The sequence below is a fragment of the Bos indicus x Bos taurus genome, chromosome 4 (assembly GCF_003369695.1).
Source record: "Bos indicus x Bos taurus breed Angus x Brahman F1 hybrid chromosome 4, Bos_hybrid_MaternalHap_v2.0, whole genome shotgun sequence".
In the NCBI taxonomy this organism is placed as follows: Eukaryota; Metazoa; Chordata; class Mammalia; order Artiodactyla; family Bovidae; genus Bos; species Bos indicus x Bos taurus.
The window spans coordinates 40,793,850-40,820,151 of NC_040079.1; the positions used below are offsets into that span (position 1 = coordinate 40,793,850).

At 41.4% G+C, this 26,302-nt stretch overlaps 1 protein-coding gene across 5 annotated transcripts in view; it reads right to left on the bottom strand.

Moving 5' to 3' along the window:
* The window catches only part of GLI3 (GLI family zinc finger 3), a 318,105-nt gene that overhangs the window by 100,896 nt on the left and 190,907 nt on the right, over positions 1-26,302 (bottom strand). For all 5 annotated transcript variants that reach the window (XM_027539184.1, XM_027539181.1, XM_027539182.1 and 2 more), the window contains one exon: positions 4,298-4,503. In XM_027539184.1, coding sequence (XP_027394985.1) covers positions 4,298-4,503 — 206 coding nt within the window. The remainder of the gene's footprint in view (positions 1-4,297; positions 4,504-26,302) is intronic.

Sequence of the window (26,302 nt, forward strand, 5' to 3'; positions counted from 1 at the left end):
TTAAAGCATCTAGATTCCAATAAACAATGATTAAATTCATATATGTGCATGTATCTGTACACTCATTCCTCTGTTTGCTCCCCAAAATAAAAGTGTCTTATATCAAATGGGCACAGTGACACACTATTTTCTTGGGCTTCAAAATCACTTGGAGAAGGAAATGGCAACCCACTCCAGTACTCTTGCCTGGAAGATCACATGGAAGGAGGAATCTGGTAGGCTATAGTCCATGGGGTCACAAAGAGTTGGACACGACTGAGTGACTTCACTTTCAAAATCACTGCAGATGGTGACTGCAGCCATGAAATTTAAAGACGCTTGCTCTTTGGAAGAAATGCTACAACCAACCTAGACAGCATATTAATAAGCAGAGACATCACTTTGCCAACCAAGGTCCTTCTAGTCAAAGCTCTGGTTTTTCCAGTAGTCATGTATGGATATTAGAGTTGGACTATAAGGAAAGCTGAGCACCAAGGAATTGATGCTTTTGAACTGTGGTGTTGAAGAAGACTCTTGAGGGTCCCTTGGACTGCAAGGAGATCCAACCAGTCCATCCTAAAGGAAATCAGTCCTGAATATTCATTGGAAGGACTGATGCTGAAGCTGAAACTCCAATACTTTGGCCACCTGATGTGAAGAACTGACTCATTTGAAAAGACCCTGATGCTGGGAAAGATGGAAGGCAGGAGGAGAAGGGGACGACAGAGGATGAGATGATTGGATGGCATCACCAACTCGATGGACATGAGTTTGAGCAAGCTCTGGGAGTTGGTGATGGACAGGGAAGCCTGGTGTGCTGCAGTCCGTGGGGTCTCAAAGAGTTGGACATGACTGTGCAACTGAACTGACTGACTATATCGAATCACTGTATGTTCACATTTTTTTTTCATATTTCTTACAGTAGTAGACAACTTGAAAAGTGAAAGTGAAATTGAAGTCGCTCAGTCGTGTCCGACTCTTTGCGACCCTGTGAACTGTAGGCTGCCAGGCTTCTCCATCCATGGGATTCTCCAGGCAAGAATACTAGAGTGGGTTACCATTTCCTTCTCCAGGGGATCTTCCCAACCCAGGGATCGAACCCAGGTCTCCCTCATTGGAGGCAGACGCTTTAACCTCTGAGCCACCAGACAACTTAGGTAACTACAATGACCTTCCCGACATATTTAAAATACTTCCCTAAGCTTTCTGGCAAGAGGGTCTGAGTCAGTTCTCGGTAGCTGGAGGACCCAGGGCCATGAGTGGAAAAGGTATCACAGCCCGAATTTAATAACACATGGCTGGGTGGTAAGCTGCAATTTTGTGTTCCATAATTTTAAAGTTCTTTCTTTTTTCATTTCAAAATCAAGAAGAAATATACCTATCAATCTGGAGCAACTTACTGGCAAGCGTCAGCTCTATAAGAGGGGGATAATGATTGGTTTCCACCGGACAACTTATGTGCCAAAGCTGTGGGATACTATAGCAGTTCTGGGGGTGGGCTCCAGAGGCACTAAGATCTAGATGCAGATCCCAGCTCCACCTCTTCAGGAAGTTGCTGGGAGGAGTGAAGGCGATGGTGCATGGAAAGTGCCTAGCACATAACATTAGATCAATAAAAGCTAGTTTTATCATTAAAATGTAGAAACACTGGCATTCTAACAACAGGTCTAGGTATGCTTTATATTTGTGTTCAAATACTTTTTATTTACTGAAGTATAGTTGATTTACAATGTTATATTAGTTTCAGATATATAGTAAAGTGATTCAGTTATATATACACATTTTTTTTTCATGTTCTTTCCCAGGATATGTATTATAAGATACAGAATATATTAATAGTTCTCTGTACTATACAGTACATTGTTTATCTATTTTACATATAGTAGTATGTATCCATTAACACCAAATTCCTAATTTATCCCTCCTACCCTCTTTCCCAAACCATGTTTGTTTTTTAAGTCTATGAGTCTATTTCTGTTTTGTAAATAAGTTGTGTGTGTGTGTGTGTGTGTGTGTGCACGCACGCACATGCGTGCGCACTCAATCTCATCTGACTCTGCAACCCCATGGACTGGAGCCCACCAGGTTGCTCTGTCCATGGAATTTTTCAGGCAAGAATACTAGAGTGGGTTGCCATTTCCTCCTCCAGGGGATCTTCCCAGCCCAGGGATCGAACTTGCATCTCTACCATCTCCTGCAATGGCGACCAGATTCTTTATCACTGTGCCACCTGGGAAGCCTGTAAATAAGTTAATTTGTATCTTTTTTTTTAGAGTCCACTTATAAGTGATATATTTGTCTTTCTCTGTCTGACTAACTTCAATTAGTAGATCATCTCTAGGTCCAACATGTTGCTACAAATGGTATTATTTCATCCTTTTTAAAATATTTTTATATATCTTATATTATCTTTTATTTATTCTTCTTTATATTTCATACTTTTCCTACATCATGAAGATAGATATATACAAAAATCATGGACTGCAAGAGACAAATATGAGTGACTTGACTTTGGGTATTAATTGGCCTCCTGTAAGGCAGGACGAAAAATGCAGAAGTCATAAAAAATGTTTTATTTATACTTATCATCAAACACTATGAAAAGCAGATGATAAGATGTTTTAATTAGAGGTACCACCTTCAGTGGCCCCAGAAAATTTCTGGAAGCCAGGCATCATTACAAGCCCATCGTCAGCTGATCTGTCTACCTTTCTTTCCCTCTGTTCTTGAGAGTCACTTTCACGGAGTCCCAAGTATTCTATGGAGGTGACTCTCCATTTTTCCCACTGGAAAACCAAATCCAAAGCAGAACAAACTCCGATCTCACTCTTTTACAGTTGTATTTTTAAAGTGTGCATCTTGTCCAAATGGCAAAACTTCTTCCTTGGGTACTATACATGTATATCCACTGCACTGAATCAGAGGGGGAAAAAAAGTGAGTCAGCAGCTGTTGCTGGAGCCCAGCCACTCCTGGAAGTATGACTGGGTTAATCCTTACTGAGAAATTTCAGGCTGCTTCTACCTACTATCCCCACCATGCACAACCAGCCCTGGGAAGTGTGTGCACAGAGAATATGAGCTGTGCAGGGGCAAACACTGCTGGGTAAGCCAGAGTCCATGTGCGCCTGCACGAGCACCAGCAATTTGTGGTTTGCTGCAGAGAACTCACAGTTCTGTACTTGTCATCAGTACAGCTTAAGCCATTCTGAGCCTTAACACAGATTCTATCAATTGTAGACAGGTGAGTTTGTACATGTGTTCATGAAACGGGAAATGTGCTTTCTGAACCAAAAGGACATTAAAAAGTTTTTTGTTGTTGTTTTGGGGTATAGTTGATTTATAATGCTGTGTGAGTTTTGGATGTACAGCAAAATGAATCTGTTATACATACACATATTTCCACTCTTTTTTAGATTCTTTTTGCATATAGGCTATTATAGAATATTGAGTGGAGTTCCCTGTGCTACACAGTAGGCCCCAAAGGAGCATTTTAATCATGGACAGTTGTGGAATGAACAGCTCCAATTTAAAAGTCAGGTGACAATAATTAATTGGGAGGCTCACAGAACAACAGGAATCTGGTCCTTGGGAGCTGAAAATGAGCATCCTGTATAAGAGAATTAAAGTCAAAGGTCGTTTCTTGGCCCACAGTATCCCTCTTGCAGTGTTCATGTGGCATGGTCAAGGACAGAGGGCACATACAACAGGGCTAGGCCATCATGTTCTCTAAGATCTTGCTATTCAGAATGTGGTCCCTGGACCCGCACCACTGAAATGACCTGGAGGCCTCTCAGAAGTGCAGAACCTCAGCCCCCCAGACCCATCCCACCAGGAAGCATATTTTATCACCATCCCCAGGTGATGTATATGCACAGTGGAGTGTGAAAAGTGCTGCTCCAATGGACACATCTGTATACATGTGCCCTTCAGACCTAAACAGTGTTCCTCAGAAGGCGAGCAAAATGTGCTGGTTACACAAGTACAACACAGGAATGGCAACAGGGTCAGTCTAAACAGAGCCACAAAACAGAGTAGTGAATAAGAGGATTTGGGCGTCACAACATTCTGGCTCTTGAGTTCCACCTCTGTCACTTACTAGCCAAGGAACCAGGTTGCAAGTTACTTGGCCCCTCTGCCAAATCCTCATCTGAAAATGGAGATTATATCCTCACCCTCATGGAGGTGTCATAACGCTGAAAAAAGAGCATGCAATCACAGCACTTAGCACAGCCCCTGGCACACAGGACACAAACACATCAGCTACTCTTTACCACGTCCCATGATGTGCGGAAGCAGGACAGGCTGGTCTGAAACTCACCATCTGTGGGGCTCAGCCCACGAGCGGCCGAGATCATGGAGAGGGATGGGCTGCTGTGCAGGGACCGGATGTAGTCCATGTAGGGGTTGATGTAGGGATGCGGGGGGCTGAAGGGGGATTCGGAAGCTGCAGCAGGGTTCCGATGTGGGGAGATCCTGATGAAGGGCAGGTCAGAATACGTGGGGCTACTAGATAAGGCAGAAGGCCTAGGTAAAAAGAAAAGCAGACACAACAGGTATACATGAGACAAGAGCTCCACAGGCAGAGGCTGTCTGTGAAAGAAAATAAGCACGATTTCAAGGTGTCTTGGGGGAAAAAATATCAGGCATTTACATTTCTAGTACTAGGACCTTAAAGATCACAGTGACATAATGCAGGCAGAATGCTACTATACAATTGTTTAGGCAAAGACATTTGACCTTTGAGAAATTTTCTGGCACTCGCAATCCAGGAAAATAAAGTCTTTGGTTTTCTTCATGAGAAGAAATTCTAAACAGGCATCTGAGCTTGAGGTAGTTGTGATTCTATTTTCCATTTGATGTGAATGTTAATTTCACTGCTGAACTTACCTCTCACCATCACAGTATTTCATTAAAAAAAAAAAGAAAGAAAGAAAAAGAAAGGAAGGAAGGGAGGGAGAGAGGAAGGGAAGAGAAAGAAAGAAAGGGAGAAAGGAAGGAAGGGTGGAAGGAAAGAAAAAAAAGGAGAGAGAAAGAAAAGGAAGATTTGGCTGGTTTGGAAGTCTGAGCATGCACAAGGCAGAGATGCCTACAAATAAGAAAAAGTCTAATTGCAAGAGTCTGTAAGAAGCATGAAATTGACAGTCTATAAGGCCATGCTCCAGCTTTAGTGCTCTGGGTCTTGCAGTGGTGAGTAAAACCATTTTCTACCATGTGTTTCCCTGTTTTGAAGGCGGCCATAGGAGGCAGCTTTCTCTCATACTTTTTTTGCATGTGGCTTCCTGATTGGCCACAATCAGTGAACAATCAGTAATGAAGTGCGGGGACAGAAAGTTGGAAAAGATTCAGCTCATGTCCTAGTTGTAAGGAGCAAAGGCAGAGTGTAAGCTTTTGGCTGATGCAAATAAATTCTAAGGCACACCTTGCTGCCACCATACCCCACCCACTCCAGGGATTCCCTTCCCAGAGCCGGCCCCACGCCCTGCGCACAGGCGTTTGTAGAATGGCCAGTCTGTGGAACACCCCCTCACCGCCCTGTCCCTCCTCTAATAGAAAACGTTTTGTGTGGATAATCCAGTGAACTGGCTCTGACAGGCTAAACACTTGTACTTTCTCTTTTTTCATTCACAGAGAATATGGCCATAAAAAGGCGAAGCTGTGATAGAGCGGGATGTACTGACTGCAAACTCCTCTCAGGGCACTGGCTTTAGGAGTGAAAGGAAAGGGAGGAGAAACAATTTCTCATCCCGCCTTCCCAGCAAAGGCACACACAGCCGGGGCTCTGGCCCCAACCCCATTAGAATGGAATCCTGGGAGAAGCCCTTCTTCCAAGTGCACAGAGCAGGCACTGAATTAAATGAAACCAAAGCTCATACTGTGAATTTTCTCCCAGTAGAAAATCAAAGAGGTTAAAATACACGAGAGAGAGGGGATTCTCCTGACTTTCTCCTTCTTACTTTTTTTTACCATTTTGAACTTAAAAAAAAAAAAAAAAAAAAAAGAGGCTTTTTATTTGTTCTTAAGATGCCACTTCTGGAGAAATAAACTACAAATCCAGAGTTTTCTAAATTTACATGTGGGCAGGGTGAGAAGTTACCACCTGAAAATAGTTACGTCTTTTCCAAACAACTTGAGGCTTTCCATAATCACTTAGAAAACAGAAATTGGCAGGATCTATTAGTCCATCCTATTTTAGCTCTTTCCTACAAAATAAATTAGCTCCGTGTCATTGGTTAAATCTGAAGCTCCGTTTAGACCTGCTGCTACTTTAGAGAACATGGGACTCTCAAATTCAGTCCTTCATTTTCTACCGGAAAGGAAAATCAATCCTTCCAATCTGATTCCCAAGTGATTATTACAAAATACGGCTCACTTGTGGATTTATGAGGAGAGACAGATGCCACAAGAACAGACATGTCAGTAGAGAAGCAGGCATTTCGAGATCCATGAGATGATATCTCCTAGACAAGCTTTTTTTATGATCCATGAAGAACTCACTCTGAATCAGTGAAGGTGATGCCATTGCTTATCGGTTTTTTTTGTGAGGCAAAAAATTGGTCCCTGTAATCTTTCTCAAGTTCTAGAATTGAAAATGGTAGTAAGAATATTCCTAACAGCTTAGATTCCATTGAAGAATAATAGATGGGGGGAGGGGAACCAGCATTTAGAACAATAAGAACATTATAGATGTCAGGCTGAGGTGGTCACCAGTCCCAAAGGAGCAGAAAAACACTCGCTTTTCTCTTCTCACAAATTTGTGGATGTCAACATGCGCACCATCCCCTTCACTTTCATTTGACCTGTTTCCACAGAAGACTGATGATAACTATTCTATGAGTAATGAATCAAGACCTGGGCACCTCTTTCCCAAAAGGAACACCCAGGCTCCATCCTCGCTTCCACACCAGTGTGGGGCAACAGCAGAAAAGAGTGTTGTTACCTCCAAGATCTGGAGATAAAGTCAGGCAACTCCACACACTCTGGTGAACGTCATATGCATGCATGTCACTCCCCTTCAGAGACAATACAGGCAAGATTTGGGGTCACCTCTTTCTCAATGAGATAGCGGGACATGTTTTCAAACAGGTATGCAATTATGAAAGCTGCAAGGTGTCAACTGCCCTAAAGAAAAGATCTAGTAGACAAAGGACAGCCAGCCCCTGGATTCAACAGGAAAATGGTTCATGAGGGTCACTCTGGGTGGGCTCATCAGGAATTCTGGAGACGACTGACTCAGATCATCAGAGCAGTGGTACTGTGGAAGGGCTTGTGGATGAAGGGAACTGCCAAGAAAGGGACAAGAAGCTGTGTGATCTTGGCTGTGATAGGAACCCCTCTTGGTGGCTCATGTGGTAAACAGGCTGCCTGCAGTGCAGAAGACCCAGGTTCAATCCCTGGGTCGGGAAGATCCCCTGGAGAAGGGAATGGACATCCACTCCAGTACTCTTGCTTGGAGAATTCCATGGGCAGAGGAGCCTGGCGGGCTACAGTCCATGGAATTGAGACAGTCAATCACTAGGCAGGTTAATAAGAAGTCCAGGGTCCCTCAGGAGGAGAAGGGGCTCTCATGGAGGAGATAAGGGTCTCAATTCTCAAGGAAGAAAAAAGGACAAACATTTTTTCTATATTTCTTAATTTTAGTCACATAAAACTTTTTTTTCTTTAAGCCCAGAGCTGATGATTTCACAACAAAACAACTCAGCTTAAACTCTGTACCAATGATTATATAACAACAATGTATCCTGTTTGAGGATAGTTTCTCCTTCTTGAAAACCTTCTGACTAATCCTGTTATCTTAAAATGTATAGTATTACCAGAGTGGGTCTATAAGATCTTTCTACTATTAATTCTAATCCTGTCATCTCAGTGATCAGTGCAAAGAAATAGAGGAAAAAAATAGAATGGGAAAGACTAGAGATCTCTTCAAGAAAATTAGAGATAGCAAGGGAACACTTCATGCAAAGATGGGCTCGATAAAGGACAGAAATGGTATGGACCTCACAGAAGCAGAAGATACTAAGAAGAGGTGGCAAGAATACACAGAAAAACTATACAAAAAAGATCTTCATGACCCAGATAATTACGATGGTATGATCACTCACCTAGAGCCAGACATCCTGGAATGTGAAGTCAAGTGGGCCTTAGGAAGCATCACTACAAACAAAGCTAGTGGAGGTGATGGAATTCCAGTGGAGCTGTTTCAAATCCTAAAAGATGATGCTGTGAAAGTGCTGCACTGAATATGCCAGCAAATTTGGAAAACTCAGCAGTGGCCACAGGACTGGAAAAGATCACTTTTCATTCCAATCCCAAAGAAAGGCAATGCCAAAGAATGCTCAAACTACCACACAATTGCACTCATCCCACATGCTAGTAAAGTAATGCACAAAATTCTCTAAGGCAGGCTTCAACAATATATGAACGTTGAACTTCCAGATGTTCAGCTGGTTTTAGAAAAGGCAGAGGAACCAGAGATCAAATTGCCAACATCTGTTAGATCATCAAAAAAGCAAGAGAGTTCCAGAAAAACATCTATTTCTGTATACTGTCACTCTGCTTATTTAACTTATATGCAGAGTACATCATGAGAAACGCTGGGATGGAAGAAGCACAAGCTGGAATCAAGGTTGCCAGAAGAAATATCAATAACCTCAGATATGCAGACGACACCACCCTTATGGCAGAAAGCGAAGAAGAACTAAAGAGCCTCTTGATGAAAGTGAAAGAGGAGAGGGAACAAGTTGGCTTAAAGCTCAACATTCAGAAAACTTGGTCCCATCACTTCATGGCAAATAGATGGGGAAACAGTGGAAAAAGTGGCAGACTTTATTTTGCAGGGGCTCCAAAATCACTCCAGATGATGACTGCAGCCATGAAATAAAAAGACACTTGCTCCTTGGAAGAAATTCTATGACCAACCTAGACAGCATATTAAAAAGCAAAGACATTACTTTGCCAACAAAGGTCCGTCTAGTCAAGGCTATGGTTTTTCCAGTGATCATGTATGGATGTGAGAGTTGGACCAAAAAGAAAGATGAGCGCCAAAGAAATGCTTCTGAACCGTGGTGTTGGAGAAGACTCTTGGGAGTGCCTTGGACTGCAAGGAGATCCAACCAGTCCATCCTAAAGGAAATCAGTCCTGAATGTTCATTGGAAGGACTGATGCTGAAGCTGAAACTCCAGTACTTTGGCCACCTGATGCAAAGAGCTGACTCATTTGAAAATACCCTGATGTTGGGAAAGACTGAAGGAGAGAGGAGAAGGGGACGACAGAGGATGAGATGGTTGGATAGCATCACCAACTCAATGGACATGAGTTTGAGTAAGCTTCGGTAGTTGATGATGGACAGGGAGGCCTGCTGCTGCTGCTGCTGCTGCTGCTAAGTCGCTTCAGTAGTGTCCAACTCTGTGGGATCCCACAGACTGCAGCCCACCAGGCTCCCCTGTCCCTGGGATTCTCCACGCAAGAATGCTGGAGTGGGTTGCCATGTCCTTCTGCAATGCATGAAAGTAAAAAGTGAAAGTGAAGTCACTCAGCCGTGTCCGACTCTTAGCGACCCCATGGACTGCAGCCCACCAGACTCCTCTGTCCATGGGATTTTCCAGGCAAGAGTACTGGAGTGGGGTGCCATTGCCTTCTCCTGGCATGCTGCAGTTCATGGGGTTGCAGAGAGTCGGACACGACTGAGTGACTGAACTGAACTGAATCCTATCATCTTAAAATGTAAATGGTGGGAGTGGGTCTGGTAAGATCTTTACCACCTTGAGACATTCTTTTGATTTATTGTAATAACCAATTAAAAAGTATATAGCTCCCTTGCTAATACTAGTGAAGGGGGCACTCTACGCCCGCCTTCTGATGTCTGTGTCAGAAGCTTTCTCTGTCCCTTTTTATACTTTAATAAAACTCTGCTACACCAAAACTCTTGAGTGATCAAGCCTGGTTCCTGGTCCCAAAGTTAAATGTTCTTTAGAGATGATGAATCCTACACCATTCACCGTAAGCTATCAGAATCACCAAGAGTCGTACATGACTGAGCCACTAACACTTTTACTTGTCCTAAATCATCCAATAGGGGGATACCTACGTCTTGGGAGGGCTGGCAAGTGAATATAACTAAAGCCTCATGTACTGAGCCTAGCATCTAACGAATATTAAATACATACATACTTATATCATAAATTATACTAATATATTCTACCCCTAATATATACATGTACACAGTAGAAACAGATATGTATATATGTACATATATATACTCACATGTGTGTGTACGCAGTTGCTCAGTCATGTCTGACTCTTTGCGACCCTATAGACTGTAGCCCGCCAGGCTCCTCTGTCGATGGAATTTTCCAAGCAAGAATACTGGAGTGGGTTGCCATTTCCTCCTACAGAGGATCTTCCTGACCAGGAATTACGCCTGCATCTCCTGCACTGGCAGGCAGAATCTTTACAACTTAGCCACCTGGGAAGCCCACATATTACTTATATAAACACGTAATCACACATGCATATTCAGTTCAGTTCAGTCACTCAGTCGTGTACGACTCTTTGTGACCCCATGAATCGCAGCACGCCAGGCCTCCCTGTCCATCACCAACTCCTGGAGTTCACTCAGACTAACGTCCCTCAAGTCAGTGATGCCATCCAGCCATCTCATCCTCTGTCGTCCCCTTCTCCTCCTGCCCCCAATCCCTCCCAGCATCAGAGTCTTTTCCAATGAGTCAACTCTTCACATGAGGTGGCCAAAGTACTGGAGTAGGGATGGCAAATATAGCATACTATGTGATTTTCAAGCACAGATATCGGAACCCTGTTTTCAAAGCAAATCTTATGATAGAAACATACCTGTCTGCTTTGTTCCCCAATCTGACAGAACCCCGGGAGCATCTCCTTGGATTTCCCAGTACCCTCCACTCAAAATCATAAAACCACATAAGGCGGTTAAGAACATGAACTCAGTTATCATTAAATGCAAGAGCTTGGAAGGAACTGGACTTAAACTCAGGCTCATTCCTGGCTCTCTCACTGAGGCATGTTACTTTATATAGGAAATGGAACAACGGCATCTCCCTGCCAGGCCTCTGTCATGGCCAGCACTGGGCACTAGGTAAGTAAATGACAGAGGCCACTGATGTTCTTGGTGGTTGTCAGAACCACCCAACAAAACTTTTTCATGTGAGCAAACAAATGTCTAAATGACAAGACTTGTGGAGACTGGTGTTCTCATTCCCTTGCTGTTCAATTTCTCACTGAAAGTTGATGACTTACTCATTCTGTCTCTACATCAGACTCTTGTGAGCCAGGCTATTGTGACATTTCTCTAGTGCTGAAGCCAGACAAAAATGAGTTTCTACGCCATCAACACTGAGCATCCAGCCTTGAACTACTATGGCCCCCGCAGCCACCTGACATGCATGTGTATGTTCTGCGTGCATGCTAGGTCGCTTCAGGCATGTCTATTTGAGACCCCATGAACCACAGCCCACCAGGCTCCTCTGTCCTCAGGATTCTCCAGGCAAGAATACTGGAGTGGGTTGCCATGCCCTCCTCCAGGGGATCTTCCCAACCTAGGGATCGAACCCACATCTCTTATATCTCCTGCATTGGCAGCAGATAAATATATACAAACTATAGTTTTTCGATAAAGCTACTTTTAACATTACCTAAGAGAGGCACTTTCAAATTCTTGGCATCCAGGTCATTTGTTAGTTATTTTAACTATAAAGAAAATTTGAGGGGGAAGGCTAAGCTTACTACCTTTAATAGGCAGATGTGTATCACCTCTGAACGAAAGACCCATTGAAGATGGTGACCAGGGGGGTAAATTCTCCTGAAGGAAGATGTGACATGCGAGGAAGGCAGTCACCAAATTTTCCATATAAATGATATATATTATTTCACAAACTATCATAAAGTTGACTTGGTAAATATTTGTCAAGCTTGTTAAAAAAAAAAACCCTTAATTTGTGAATTACAGGAGCATCAGGAAAAAATTATAGTGTTACTTTCATGGTTTATATTTTTAGTGGATACACACAGTTTGAATTAAAGATTACTGTTAGCCTCTCATGACCTTCTGTCTTTGTAGTTTTCTCTTCTCTCTCTGTTCTGGGTCTGTGTGTGCCTCAGTGGTTGGAAAGCAAGCACAAACCATGGAGGAAAAAAACAAACAACAAACATCCCAGGAGGAAGACTAAAATTTAGAACTGCTCCCAGAACAGAGATCCCATGCTATTTATGTTGTAGCCAAAGAGTATAGGCACATGCCTGTGACCCCTCATACATACAACGACTATCTAGCAAAAAGATGCCCAAGCTGGAGAGGGTTGTCTGGGCAACCAAAGCATCACTAGGGGGAGGAGTTGTCATTCACGACCTCTGCATCTTGGCTTATGCATATAGGACCCCAGCCTGCCCACCCAGGGATAGCATCCCCTGTAGCACTTCCAGCTCTCTGTCTTCCCAAGGGCATGAAGACCCAGTGAGTGGTTGCCATTTTGCTTCCATGTTACCCAATGCATAAATGAAGTATAGCTTTGGACAAGAAAGCAGGTGGCAATTATTTTCATGTTCTCCCCAAAGACAATAAAGCAATATTTTGAGTTTGTTTGTGGAAATAATTTAACCTCAGATTAATTCTTTTATAAAGTCATGGAAATCTATTACAATGAAAAGCACAGAGGATTAATATTAGAGCATTTTAAACTATGATAAACTTAGAAACAAAAACATGTATTGCAGAGAATAACTGGACTTCTTAGTTAGAATGAAATATCATTATATAGTATTGAATTTGTTACTGCCTTTTCATCTATCTTATTGGGTTACTAAAACGCCAAGATTAAAATCACAGTGTTTAATCACTTGCATTACCCATTATGAGAGCATTAAGCAAGGTTTACAGGGTAGATTATACCATTTGCTTTCCTATTGCTTGGGACATTGGAAATGTTACACATACCCCTGACATTTTGGGGTATGCATGAGAGTTTCAACTCCCAGAAGATTGAAATATTGGGTGTTTTCCTACATAGGAAGTTAATTTTTTGTTTAATTTTGTTCTTTCCATAACAAGTAGACACTCTTCATATTCAAATAATAGCTTAACAGACAACTAAGGGGAGTTCCCCCTTATAATGTATTTTTAACCAACTAATTAATTACTCAATAAGCACAGCTTTAATAAACCAAAATTTATAATAAAAAATGTTGCTTTCCATACAATGACAGAAACAGATAACTAAATGTCCACAACTAATACACCAGACATCACTGGAAATTTGCATAGTCCTGACATGGTCTTATCCTCTATTCAAGGTGAGCTTTCAGATGAGTTCTGCCCAGAAACATCACACGGCTCTGCGGTGTACAGATGGTTGTGCTGGTTATTCCACCTGTCACCCTTCACCCCAGAACCACCGCATGCCCTGAAGGCTGGACTTTGTGGTCTGAATCAGCAGGCTCACCCTTCCTCTGGATTCCATTAATGAGATCCACTGGCAGGAGCTGGTGGCAGAGGGGAGAGAAGTCATAGTATTAATTCCCCTCACTCCCTTTCACTAGCTACAGTTCTGCTGATGGCACTTTCCCCATGGAAAATGGGGAAAACTCCCAGAGCGTGACCCCTCTTCCCTCACTGACCCCTTCCCCTCTGTTTGTACCTTCAAGCTAGAGGTGATAACCTCCTCAAACTTTTGCTACTCCTAGAAGTCTTACTCTCACTTTCCAAGCCCTTGACCTTGTCCTTACCTCTGTAAATATCCACTCCATGAAACTGCCAGGACCCTAGCTGATAAGATGGTTCAGTTTCAAATCCCATTTTCATCATCTCTGCAGCTAAAGAATATTTCCCATGAATTTTTAACTGACTTAGGCCTTTTACAAATTTACCATATTGGATCTCAATTTTTCAGAGCTACATGTATAACCACACAGATGAATATTTCAATGAAATGTTCATTTGATATATATTTTATTGAAAAATCCATTTACTAAGAACCCATTACGATTTAAACATTTGCGGCAATTTCAAGAAACATAATATATGGTCGTTCGGTCCCTGCTCTCAGTTTATACTCAAATGGGGGGAAATGCACACATGCATAAAGTGTGTAGAGACCAAGTATTATCTGATGAGTCAAAATGCCTCAATGGGAGCCTTCCAGGATGCACCCTGGATATGAAAAATATACACCATGAACTGTGCTACCAAAAGAAGATAAGAGTTGAACAGAAGTAGCTACTGAAGATGAAGGTTCATCATTTAATGTACACATTAATCCTCAGGAACTGAGGATTTTCTTCTCTTTTTTTAGAAATGTTTTCTTTTTATTTTATTTTTTAACTTTACAATATTGTATTGGTTTGGCCATATATCAACATGAATCTGCCACAGGTATACATGTGTTCCCCATCCTGAACCCTCCTCCCTCCTCCCTCCCCGTACCATCCCTCTGGGTCGTCCCAGTGCACCAGCCCCAAGCATCCAGTATCGTGCATCGAACCTGGACTGGCGACTCATTTCATATATGATATACATGTTTCAATGCCATTCTCCCAAATCATCCCACCCTCTCCCTCTCCCACAGAGTCCAAAAGACTGTTTTATACATCAGTGTCTCTTTTGCTGTCTCGTATACAGGGTTATTGTTACCATCTTTCTAAATTCCATATATATGCGTTAGTATACTGTCTTATGACCCAGCAATCCCACTGCTGGGCATACACACTGAGGAAACCCGAATTGAAAGAGACACGTGTACCCCAATGTTCATCGCAGCACTGTTTATAATAGCCAGGACATGGAAGCAACCTAGATGTCCATCAGCAGATGAATGGATAAGAAAGCTGTGGTACATATACACAATGGAGATTTGAATCAGTTCTAATGAGGTGGATGAAACTGGAGCCTATTATACAGAGTGAAGTAAGCCAGAAAGGATTTTCTTATATGGAGAATTCAAGGGCTATGGTTGATTTCTTTAACAAAAGAGAGAGAAGGTATTTGTTTTAATGGAGAAACAGCATTTCAAGAAATTTGAAAATGACTTTCTTATTTTTATTTCCTATTTATGTCTTTGTAAAAGGAATTTATATCCATGGATTGAAAAGTTGAGGCTATTTTTTTTTTTAAAAATAGTCATTCCCTATATCCAAGCTATCAAATCTAACCAACACCAATATTTTAACTTATATATTCCAAGTATTTTTTCAGGTAAATTATTTTTTAATTTTAGTCTGCTGTGCAAATTAAAGCCTTAATGAATTATCATTAAACACCCACTAGAATGTTATTACATGATATTAAATGTATATTAATGATACTGAATACAGTTCTCGGTGCTATACAATAAATCCTGATTGCTTATCTACTTTGTATATAGAAGTTTATATCTGTTACTCCATATTCCTAATTTATCCCCACCCTTCCTCATTTGGTATCTATAAATTTGTTTACAGGTCTGTGAGTCTGTTTCTGTCTTGCATATAGCATCACTTGTATTATTTCTTAGATTCCACATACAAGTGATATCATATAATATTTATCTTTACATGACTTCATATAATCAGAAAAATGTATGTATAGATAAGTGAATCACAGCACTGTACAGCTGAAACTAACACAATGTTATACTTAATTAATTTTTTAAAACTCAGTAGAATGGCTAAAGTTAAAAACACTGACAGCACCATGTATCATTGAGGATATGGAGCAACAGGAACTCTCAAACGACCTGAGTATAAGTTGGCCCAATTTCACTGGCAAACAGCTAGGCATTACCTACTCAAACAGATGCACACCCTAATGGTCCAGCAATTCCTTTCCTTGATGTGTTCCCTATAATATTGCCACATCAGTCAGAATATACTAGAATATTCAGAGGAAGATTATTCATGCATGTTAAAATTGACCCACAACCAAATATCTATCAAGAGTAGGATGGATTAACAATTTATATAATGAAAGAGTGAACAGCTATAAAAATGAACAAACCATAATGTGGAAAAATCTCACAAACATAATGTTGAGGATAAGAAGCCTGGTATGAAAGAACATAATATACTTTAAAGTCCAATAACAGACAAACCTGAACTTTAGCATTGGGACAGTCAGGAAACTGTTTACCCTTGAGTATTAGGATGGGTGTGCCCAGGGAGAGCTTCTGGATGCCAATGATGATTCTATTTCTAGAATTGGCTAGTGGTTAGACGTTTTCACTGTGATAACTCATAATAATTCACAGAGCTATATGTATATAATTGGTGTATTATTTATTATCAGTTTAAACTTTTATGCTTTAATATGTGTTAAACTATATGCTTTTATATGTATTAGTTAAAACGGTATTTTCCACAGTGATTTCAACCATTCCTATCAAGTTCAGAAAATCAAATAGATATGCACTTGTATTTTTAAAAATTTGAAAAATATTGCTTAAAAATATCATAAATAATAACATGATACTCACCACTATTAAAAACAAAAAGTTAGCGGACACATTAGTCTCAATTCAAAGTAAACTATGGAAGACTGCTTCTGCATATTCACTTTGGGGGAGGAAATTCCAGCCAAGTCAATCAAAGGAAAAGCCAAGCAAATATTCACAATACATGTCAGTTGTGTCCTTTGACAACTGGAACAATGTTATGTTTTATAGAAGAACAATGCAATTGTTTTATGACAAAAAATTATTTTTTTCTTTCCTGATAAAATTGCAAAAATATAATTTGCTAAAAGTGGTCTCCACTCAGTATTGTAAATATAACTTAATACTAATAGATTAGGATTTCAAGGTCAAGAAGAGTCAAAAAATGTGAAAGACAGTCCATTCAAGCAACCACAATGTGCAATTCACTGTTATTAACGAATTCTTAAACATACTATAGGTTCAAATAAGCACTTGGATACAAATGATCACATCCCATAGCATGGGGCTTCTTCCTGTCCCAATTCACCCTTGTATAGAAAAAGTGCCTTTAATGCTTTAGGAACAAGGGTTGCTGCTGCTGCTATGTGACTTTAGTCATGTCAAACTCTGTGACCCCATGGACCGCAGCCCTGCAGGCTCCTCTGTCCAAGGGCAAGAAAGAGAAAAGGAATGGGTAGACAGTACCCCTGATCCACAAGGCAGCTGACAAACCTGTTTCTAAAAGCCTGTTATCAGTTTTAAGTATTTTAATTCCATTTATGCAGAGGATATCTAAAATGATTATTTTTAGCAGCTTTTCTTGTTGTCTAAATGGAATCCATATATCCCACACAAAGGCACCTCCCTTTTTGCAATGTGTAATAGAGAAATCTTCTTTCTCTTCTTCTCCCATGACTACAAAGTTTGTGAGTAAAAACAAAATCAGTGAAAAAAAATTACTGTTATGTAATTTTTAGAAAACTAGTTATTAATGTAATTAGTATGTATTAACTTATATTTAATATACATAATGCATGTTATAGATTTATTAATGCATGTATAAGGACTTGTTACTAGAGGAACCAATAGTTGCATGTTCCCTTATAAAATCCACAGAGATACCGCCTTGACGAGAAAACAGCTGTGGGTGCAGAAGGAGATTGTCCAGCAGTGATGCTTCCTAATCTGCTGCCTGGAAGATGGAAGTGGGGGGACAGAGAGCTAGTCTCAGTGTCAGATTCTGGGACAGTTGATGGGGCCTTGTTTTCTTAGGCATGTCCTAATTGCTTTTGAGGTAACAAAGTGAACAGACACTGTCTTTTTCTCCCTTCCTTCCCTAAAGTGGCTCAGCTGGTAAAAAATCCACCTGCAATGCAGGAGGCCCGGGTTCAATTCCTGGATTGGGAAGACCCCCTGGAGAGGGAAAAGGCTACCCACTCCAGTAACCTGTCTTGGAGCATTCCATGGGCTGTACAGTCCATGGAGTCGCAAAAAGTCAGACACAACTGAGCGACTTTCACTTCCTAAGATAATAAGTTGCTCCCTTTTCCCTTTTGATGGTCTTGCTTCCTTTTGATGGAACAAGTCATAGGGGAGGCCAATCTAGCCAGACCCATAGGACCAGAGGCTGTGCTGTCTCAGCCTCCTCCTCCTCCTCTCCTGGCAGTGGGGAGAGTGCTTTTGATCAGCTGCTCTGTATCTTCCAAGTGGCAAGGTCTTAGACTTAGATTTAATTCTGGGTAAACTAGATAGTTAAAAGTCTGCTTTGCTTCCAGGCTCTTTAGGCAGAGATGAAAAAGCAGTGCTGTACTATTTAATGTTTCATAAGAAAATGTACATAAAGCATTTAGCAGGGACCTGTCACGTTCTAAGTTCTCAGTAAATGTTGGCCCTTATGACCAACACGCTTATTCCTGCTACTGCTATTGCTACTAGAGCTCTAGATGGTCAAGGCCAAAGACACACTGCTTTCACTGCATCCTTGTACATCCTCAAGACCCCATCAGGAGGGGGTTGTTGTAGAGCCAGCCTGAGTTCAGCTCTTCTGACACCCTTAGTACCATCTAGGAGTCATCCACCCCCCACCTCTTCGGACAAACTAAAGAGATTAGTGACTTCTTCTGATCTTAGTAAAATGGATGGAATTTTTTTTTATTCCCGAAAGTAAATTCAAGGGCATGATTTTCTTCAGTGTTAGTTCAGTACTGCATTGCCATGATAAAAGAAAACATAGGGGTGTGGGGACAAAAATTTCAAAGTCGGATTTCTCTGACATTTTTGCCAACTTTCCACTCATCCTAACAGATCTGAATTTTTTGGAATTTGATGAATTACTGATACCCCCCTCCCCACCCATAAACAGCAGGCAAAATGGTAACATAATGTTCTTTTCCAAGAAGAAAATACATTGCAAAATAGCAAGATGTTGAAACACAACTCTCATGAACCAACGGTATCTAGAAAATTCCTGGGTCCTGTGACATTTGTTCCTTGATGTCACCTTTTCCGATAACATAGAATTCTATCAACCATGACAACCTTTGGTAGGAACTTATTGATTTGAGCCAAGATATCCACCAGGTATAAGGAAAAAGACAGTAAATAGTAACCAGGATTCAGTTAGAACTGCTGATTTAATTAACTGAACAAACAAGCCTGTGCTTGTATCATTTGCCTAGAAATTTCCACAATTTAAGTAAACAGATATATAAAATATCTCAAGAGCCCCCAAGCCAGGATTTGTTATTTAAGTGAGAAACCTTGCAGCAGGAGGCTTCAGAAACTGGGTGGAAATAATTGATAAGAAACAGGAAGTTAGGTTCCCTTTTCATCCTGCTTCATGTTGAGCCCTTTTACAGGTGGTATGGAGGACATTTATAACAAAGACAGGGTGCATCTGGAATTCTGAGCCAAAGAGAGATGGGGTTTCTGTTTTAATTGATATTTTGTAAACGTTACTTGAAGAACCAGCTCAAATCCTTTATCGACAGCAGGCTGGCACACTGAGCTTAGGTGTGTCTTCCAGGAGCTGGTGTGGACTTTTTCTCTAGTACCATCATCATCATAATCCTTGTAATTATTATGATGACTGTTAACTACAGGCTAGAGTGTTTTCTGGGTTGTCTCTTATGATCCTTGGCAAGATGTGTCTGACTCACACTTTCCCTCATTCTTTAAATCATCCTTATTTTAAGTGATAACAGAGATGTCCATCAAGGAACTATTATTATCTAAATAGCTCTCTTTCAGAAGAAAATCTCCCAGTTTTGCTAGGGGTCTCCGGCTCAGCAAAGGGGAAAATAAGAGGCCCTTTTAAAGTGTCATGCTCTTTAGATTTAACTGGAATTAGATCTTTTAAGACTCTACTCCATGATAATTAAGACTTTGTATCCCAGGCACACTTCTCAGTATTCTAGAAATTTAACCCTCTGAGGGTGTCAAACTTTTCCAAAATAAGTTAAATATGAAAGGAGCATATCTAATGTCCTGGGGGGACAATTTGTATTATTCAATAGAAAAGAAGCATTAAGCTCTACATAAGGAGACAGCAATGTCCTTAGGATTCTTGTTCTTATGGTTTTAGAGAAATATACTCTAAGCACAGGGAGTAACATCATGAAAGGCTGAAGATACTGTGGGTTTGACCACTAGAAAAGGAACCACACAGCCTCTGGTTGTGCTGTGTTCCTCCCAATGAAAGCAAGTCTACGGATACCACACGTAAGGACAGGCTGAACTGACTGGGAATGTCTACACAAAGTATGGAAATTACCAGTTCAGATTATCTTCAGAGAACCTGCATGGGACCCCAGAGTTTCTGAAAACCGCTCTTTGGGCTTTACTTTTCTCATCTGTAAAATGTGAGGTTCTGGATGAGATGAACTCCACTTCACCCACTAGGGTTAAAGTGTCTTTTGGTCCTAAAATCCAGCATTGTCTATGATTCAAACCATTTGTTCCTGTCTGCCTCTGATCAGCTTTGACAATTCATGTTATGAAGCCTATAACTTGAATAAAGTTGAGTTTGAACATTGAGTGACACAACGTGAGTGTCCTACAAATGAGGTCTCACTTTTTCTTTTTGGCTCCCTTTCTTTTTTTTTAATTTAAATTTTTTTAAACTGAAATATAGTGGATTTACAATGTTGAGTCGGTACAGTAAAGTGATTCAGTTACACACACACACATATATATTCTTTGTTTTTACATTCTCTTCCATTATAGGTTATTACAAGATATTGAATAGAGTTCCCTGTGCTACACAGTAGGTCCTTGTTGTTTATTTTACATATAAGAGTGTGTATATGTTAATCCCAAACTCCTAATTTATACTTCCCCTTGCTCCCTTTTGGTCACCATAAGTTTGTTTTCTGCGTCTTTTGCCCATTCTTTTGAATGGCACTGCCATCATCATTACAGTCAATGTCCCCCTGCCCCAGGCCACTCTGGTGTTCAACTCTGATATTTCTCCCTGGAGACGATAGGGTCTGGCCTTATGTAGACTGAATTGGATGGTGATGGACGAGCAAAAGGTGGGACCCTGTAGCCACGTGCACAGTTCGGGACTGAGCCTCAGCTTAAATCCTAAAGGAGCTTTTACCGGTGAGTTCACCACTATTAAATGTTTTTATATTAACAACACTTTTCCCATCCAGGTTTGTGCATTTTATCTTTATTCTTTCAAATCCTGAAATTGCTTGGATAACAGAGAGGGTTTATATATTATATACACACTCACACACTCACACACACACACACACACACTCACACACGTTTCTAAGAGCAGCCTGAACTTTTAGGGGAAATTGAAGAGGCTTTGTGTCAAGTACAGCTAAATCCAGCCTTTCCATATCAAACCGCTGCTAGAAAATTACTGTGCAGATGATAAGGCAGAAAGATATAATAAAAAGTGACTCTACTCAATTTACACTGCAATATTGGTATGACTGAATATTTCTCATTCAGGTGCCTGATAAAATCACTAAACTGTATTGCAGATAAATAAAGGAGGCTTCTGTCAAGAATAAACACCATTAATCATGAAGTCTTACCCTCTGAGAGCCTGTGCTATGCATCTGTACAAATACACCAACACAGCCAGCAAGCAGCACATGCTTCCTTGCTTTATACTATTACAGGCTGAAGGCGGCCTCCTTTTTCATTTTCTCTGATTCAGGCAGCAAGAGCATTTGGAAAACACTCCCTTTACATTTTAACTTTTCAGTCTGCAATGAGGTCCTTTACTACAACATGGAGGAGAAATTGGCTGGGTTCTTGAGGGAAAAAAATCCTTGACAATGAAATCATCTTTTGTTGATTATATATGTGTACATACAATATGTATCGTATATATATATGATCTATACTGTATTTCATCAAAGTTCAGATGCTATTGATCTAAAGATCTAGCATTATTTTAGGAACCACTCAGAAGAATAGTTCTTTCTTATCATTTTCAATTTTCACTTTATACTTATGAAAAGAGCTCTTTCGGGCTTAGTCAGACAGATTTTGTTATATATCACTGTATAAGAAACATCTAAACAAAGTAACTTTATTAAGATACCCTTTTTGCTGTACCTGTAAAACTCACAAAATTAAATTAACACTAAATTAAATTTTAGGGTCTTGCCTCATGGTCCAGTAGCTAAGACTGCGCTCCCAATGCAGGAGGCCTGAGTTTGATCCCTGGTCAGGGAGCTAGATCCCACGTGCCACAACTAAGAGTTTCAGCCACAACTAAAGATGCCGCAACGAAGACTGAAGATCCCACATGCCGCAACGAAGACTCGGTGCAGCCACATAAATAAGTAAAATTATGATAATTTTAATTTAAAGAAATAACAAAATAAAATTTAAAAAGAGAGATACCTGAAACTTCCTCATGACTGCCACCTCATCAAAAGCAACTTACAAACATAACTGCTTGTAAGATACATTCCAATTTCAGAGATGTTAAAAGGTGAAAAATGGATGAACACGTCTGAATAGAAAGCTTAAATACAGTAACAGACAAGTATTCAGTCATTCTGCCATTTGCCAAATACTTATGATGAGACTCGGAGAAGGTAATGGCACCCCACTCCAGTACTCTTGCTTGGAAAATCCCATGGATGGAGGAGCCTGTTAGGCTGCAATCCATGGAGTCGCTAAGAGTTGGACATGACTGAGTGACTTCACTTTCACTTTTCGCTTTCATGCATTGGAGACGGAAATGGCAACCCACTCCAGTGTTCTTGCCTGGAGAATCCCAGGGACGGGGGAGCCTGGTGGGCTGCCGTCTAGGGGGTCACAAAGAGTCGGACACGACTGAAGCGACTTAGCATAGCATAGCATAGCATATGATGAGACTGTGTTGTGTGCTATCTATTCGCTCCTTCCTTGAATTTTTGGTATCAAATGGGATTGAATAATGAAACTGGGCTTGGGCAGCCTAGGTAATCTGCTAGTATATACCCAAGCTGGATTCAAATCAAGTCTATAATTTTAAACACAAAGGAAAACTTGTGTTTAAAATACAAGAAAAATACAAATATGGGCATCTATGTTTAAGTACTTATACTTTAACATTGTTGAAGCTTTTAATCAAACAGGGCAGTACAGTTTTCCAGTGACCTTCTTCCTCCAAAGGGAATCGATCTGAGCCACATTCACACATTCACGTGGCACACGTGGTGTTGGTGGCCCAGGAACACGTGCAGCATCACTAGGGAATGTGGGAGAAAGTGCAGAAGGTACAACCAGAGTTTATACAAAACACTCTCAGCAGATCTGCACATGAGGACAGAGGGCAAGAGAAAAAACTGGCATATGGGCATATATGTACTAGGGTCATGATGTTGTCACAGATTCCTCTTCTAAGTAAAAAAAACGTGAATAAACCTAAACTTTCCATAATCACGGGATGTTCAGGAGAGATCTGAAAGATCATTTAATCCAACTGCTTTATTTCACAGATGAAAACAAGGAGAGCTTGAGAGGTCAAGGCACATGTTCAAGGAGCCAGCTGATTTGTGGCAGAGTCAAGATGAAACTCAACTGAGGCCCATGTTTATGAAAACAGCTTATAAAGTGGCTTCAAGCAGAGGATCACTGTAGGACTTCCCTGGCGGTCCAGTGGTTACAACTCTGCTTTCAATACAGGGTGCGTGGGCTCGATCCCTGGTTGGGGAAGATCCCGCATGCCATGTGGTATGACCAGAAATAAAATTAAAGTCTTGTTATTAAAAATAGAAGAACAAAGGCTCATCAGAAGCCAGGTGCCAACTGAGTTATGTTGGAGTTTTCTGGAATTACACTTTGAAACCTAGGTAAAAAAAAGCATTATCCTGGGTTAATGTCAACAACATCCTATTGGGTGCGGAGGAGGAGGCGATTACTCAGCAGAGCTGTAATCCAGTTCTACTCGTGCTGCTGCTAAGTCACTTCAGTCATGGCCGACTCTATGCGACCCCATAGACAGCAGCCCACCAGGCCCTGCCGTCCCTGGGATTCTCCAGGCAAGAACACTGGAGTGGGTTGCCATTTCCTTCTCCAATGCATGAAAGCAAAAAGTGAAAGTGAAGTCACTCAGTCCTGTCTGACTCTTAGTGACCCCATGGACTGCAGCCTATCAGGCTTGTCCATCCATGGGATTCTCCAGGCAAGAGTACTGGAATGGGGTGCCAGTTCCTCCTCCGTCTACTCGTGAGGGATGTTTAATTATGTTACACAGGAAGTTTTATGGCAGCTGTGCTTCACTCCCTGGGGAATCTATTTCCAGAGCCCACTCCAAGGAGAAAGGGGCTCTTCTAGCCAAAAGAGATTTAACTCCCATCTTTCAGACAAGTCCTTCCTTGTGTGAGGAAGAACCATGATCCCATAGAGAGGATTTGGCATTTATTTGCCAAAGAGAACGTGGACTCTCACAGAAAGACTGGACCCCACAGTAGGCAGCCATACAGATCCGACACCAAGAGCCCAGTTCAAACCAGGACCATCAAGAAAATAAAGCATCCCAAGAAACCAGAACCAGGCCCTGGTCACAGTGCTTGGGACCTCCCCAGTTTTAAGGAAGAGCTTCTGTGTATATATGTGTATTTACACTGCATTCTTGCTTGGAGAATTCCATGGACAGAAGGGCCTGGCAGGTTACAGTCCATGGGGTCACAAGAGTTGGACACGACTTAGTGGCTAAATCTAAATCATCACACTGCATATAATTTTCATCACAGGTTGTGGGCTCATCATTTCTGAAAAATCTCTCCAGCCCTCTCTGGGAAAGTTTCAAGTCAAAACTACTTCCAGGCACATTGTCAATAAATGCATGTTCCCTATGAGGTACAGCACACCCCACTCTGCTCTGCTCATTAGAGCCAAGTCTCATGTATTTAAAAAAAAAAAAAAATAAAGTAAAAGCAGGTGAATTACAGAAATACAAAATTTTACTCTTAAGATAGCTGAATTGTGTCTAGTGGTGTCACAATGCTTTAACAGTACCTGTAATGATGGGAGAATTCATTGAAGAACCAACTATTTAATCTATATTAATAGAGATTTAAAATAGCAATTCGTAAGTTCGTTCTTTGTCCATCTCTGTCTCAATCATAAACCGTACTTTAGAAACCACACAAGAAAATATGATGGCTATGATTAGGATATCTGAATAATTTTCATTACTGTTGCTCATGATTTCTATGCAGATGGACACGCATTTTGTGCAAAATGATCTTGACATTGCAAATGCAGATTTAACTCAAACGGAGCTAGCAGACTCCCCTCCCACCCAGCCCAGGACGATTTATGTTACTGAATTGGGCATGAGTATAATAACCTGAACTGCCCTCTTTTAAGAGCCTGATTCACACTGAAAGGAAACCAAGTGACTCGTACCCTCCTTTCGTGAGTTTCAAGCTAGTGATGATTCAACGGCAGCTATGTTATTAAACTCGAATGAAGCACTACCCTCTCGCTAATGAGGTTACCAAATGTCTTTAGGTCTCTATGTTAGGGGCACTTACAAGCACTCTGCTTGGCAGAGGCCCACAGCAGTTCGAAGCTGTGGACTAATCACATAGGCCGGAATCAAATGGGCTGGAAGAATTTGGAGACTTGGCTCCCAGGAATGTAATTCATGCAGAAAAGCGTTGTCAGAGCGAGGCCAGGGAACCTCGTGGGAAGAAAGCAAAATAAACAGTTCAACAAAGAAAACAAAGAAGGCCCAATAGCCTTTTCTAAAGCTTGAGTACACTGAGACTTCAGTGGGGGCCCTTGGACAAAGACCTCATCAAAGAACACCCTTGCAAAGCAAACAGACCCAGAAGGATGTTTCCCTGCTACACTGAGGGGGGGTGCGGGGAGGGGGTGGGGGAGGGAGAAGGGACCAGACTCTACTTTTCGGCCTTTTCAATTCAGCTGCCTCTTAACTCCCTCCTCCCAGCCAACAAAGAAACAACAAGCAACAATAATCAAAATAACTCAATAGTCCTACATCTGTCTGGGTCCAAAATTGGTGGTGGGGGGGGGGCGGGGCGGGGGGAATGGAAGTGGGGATGTCAACCCACGGAAACTGGCGCAGTGTAGTTTCTAATTGTGCTTCAGGTCACAGGAAGACCCTCACAAGTGTATGACCTGCCACCTCGGAGCCACACAGTCGGCTTTCCACACTCCAGAGATGAAGAGAGGCTCATGAAGGGCTCAAGGACTTTCACTTTGAAAATCGTCACCCGTAGCATGTGACATCAGGCTGCTGACTTGGAGCAGTCCCTCTGTAGAGCTCAGGGCAGCCTTTTTGTGCCTCCGCTTTCACCCCCCACCCCCTAATTCCCCGATGTCAAGCAAACTTTTGAACTGGACCCTTCTTCCCTCCATCTGGGAACTATGTGTATCTCAGCAGTCCTGGAATCCAAAGTGGGAGTGACCAGAGTTTGATCAT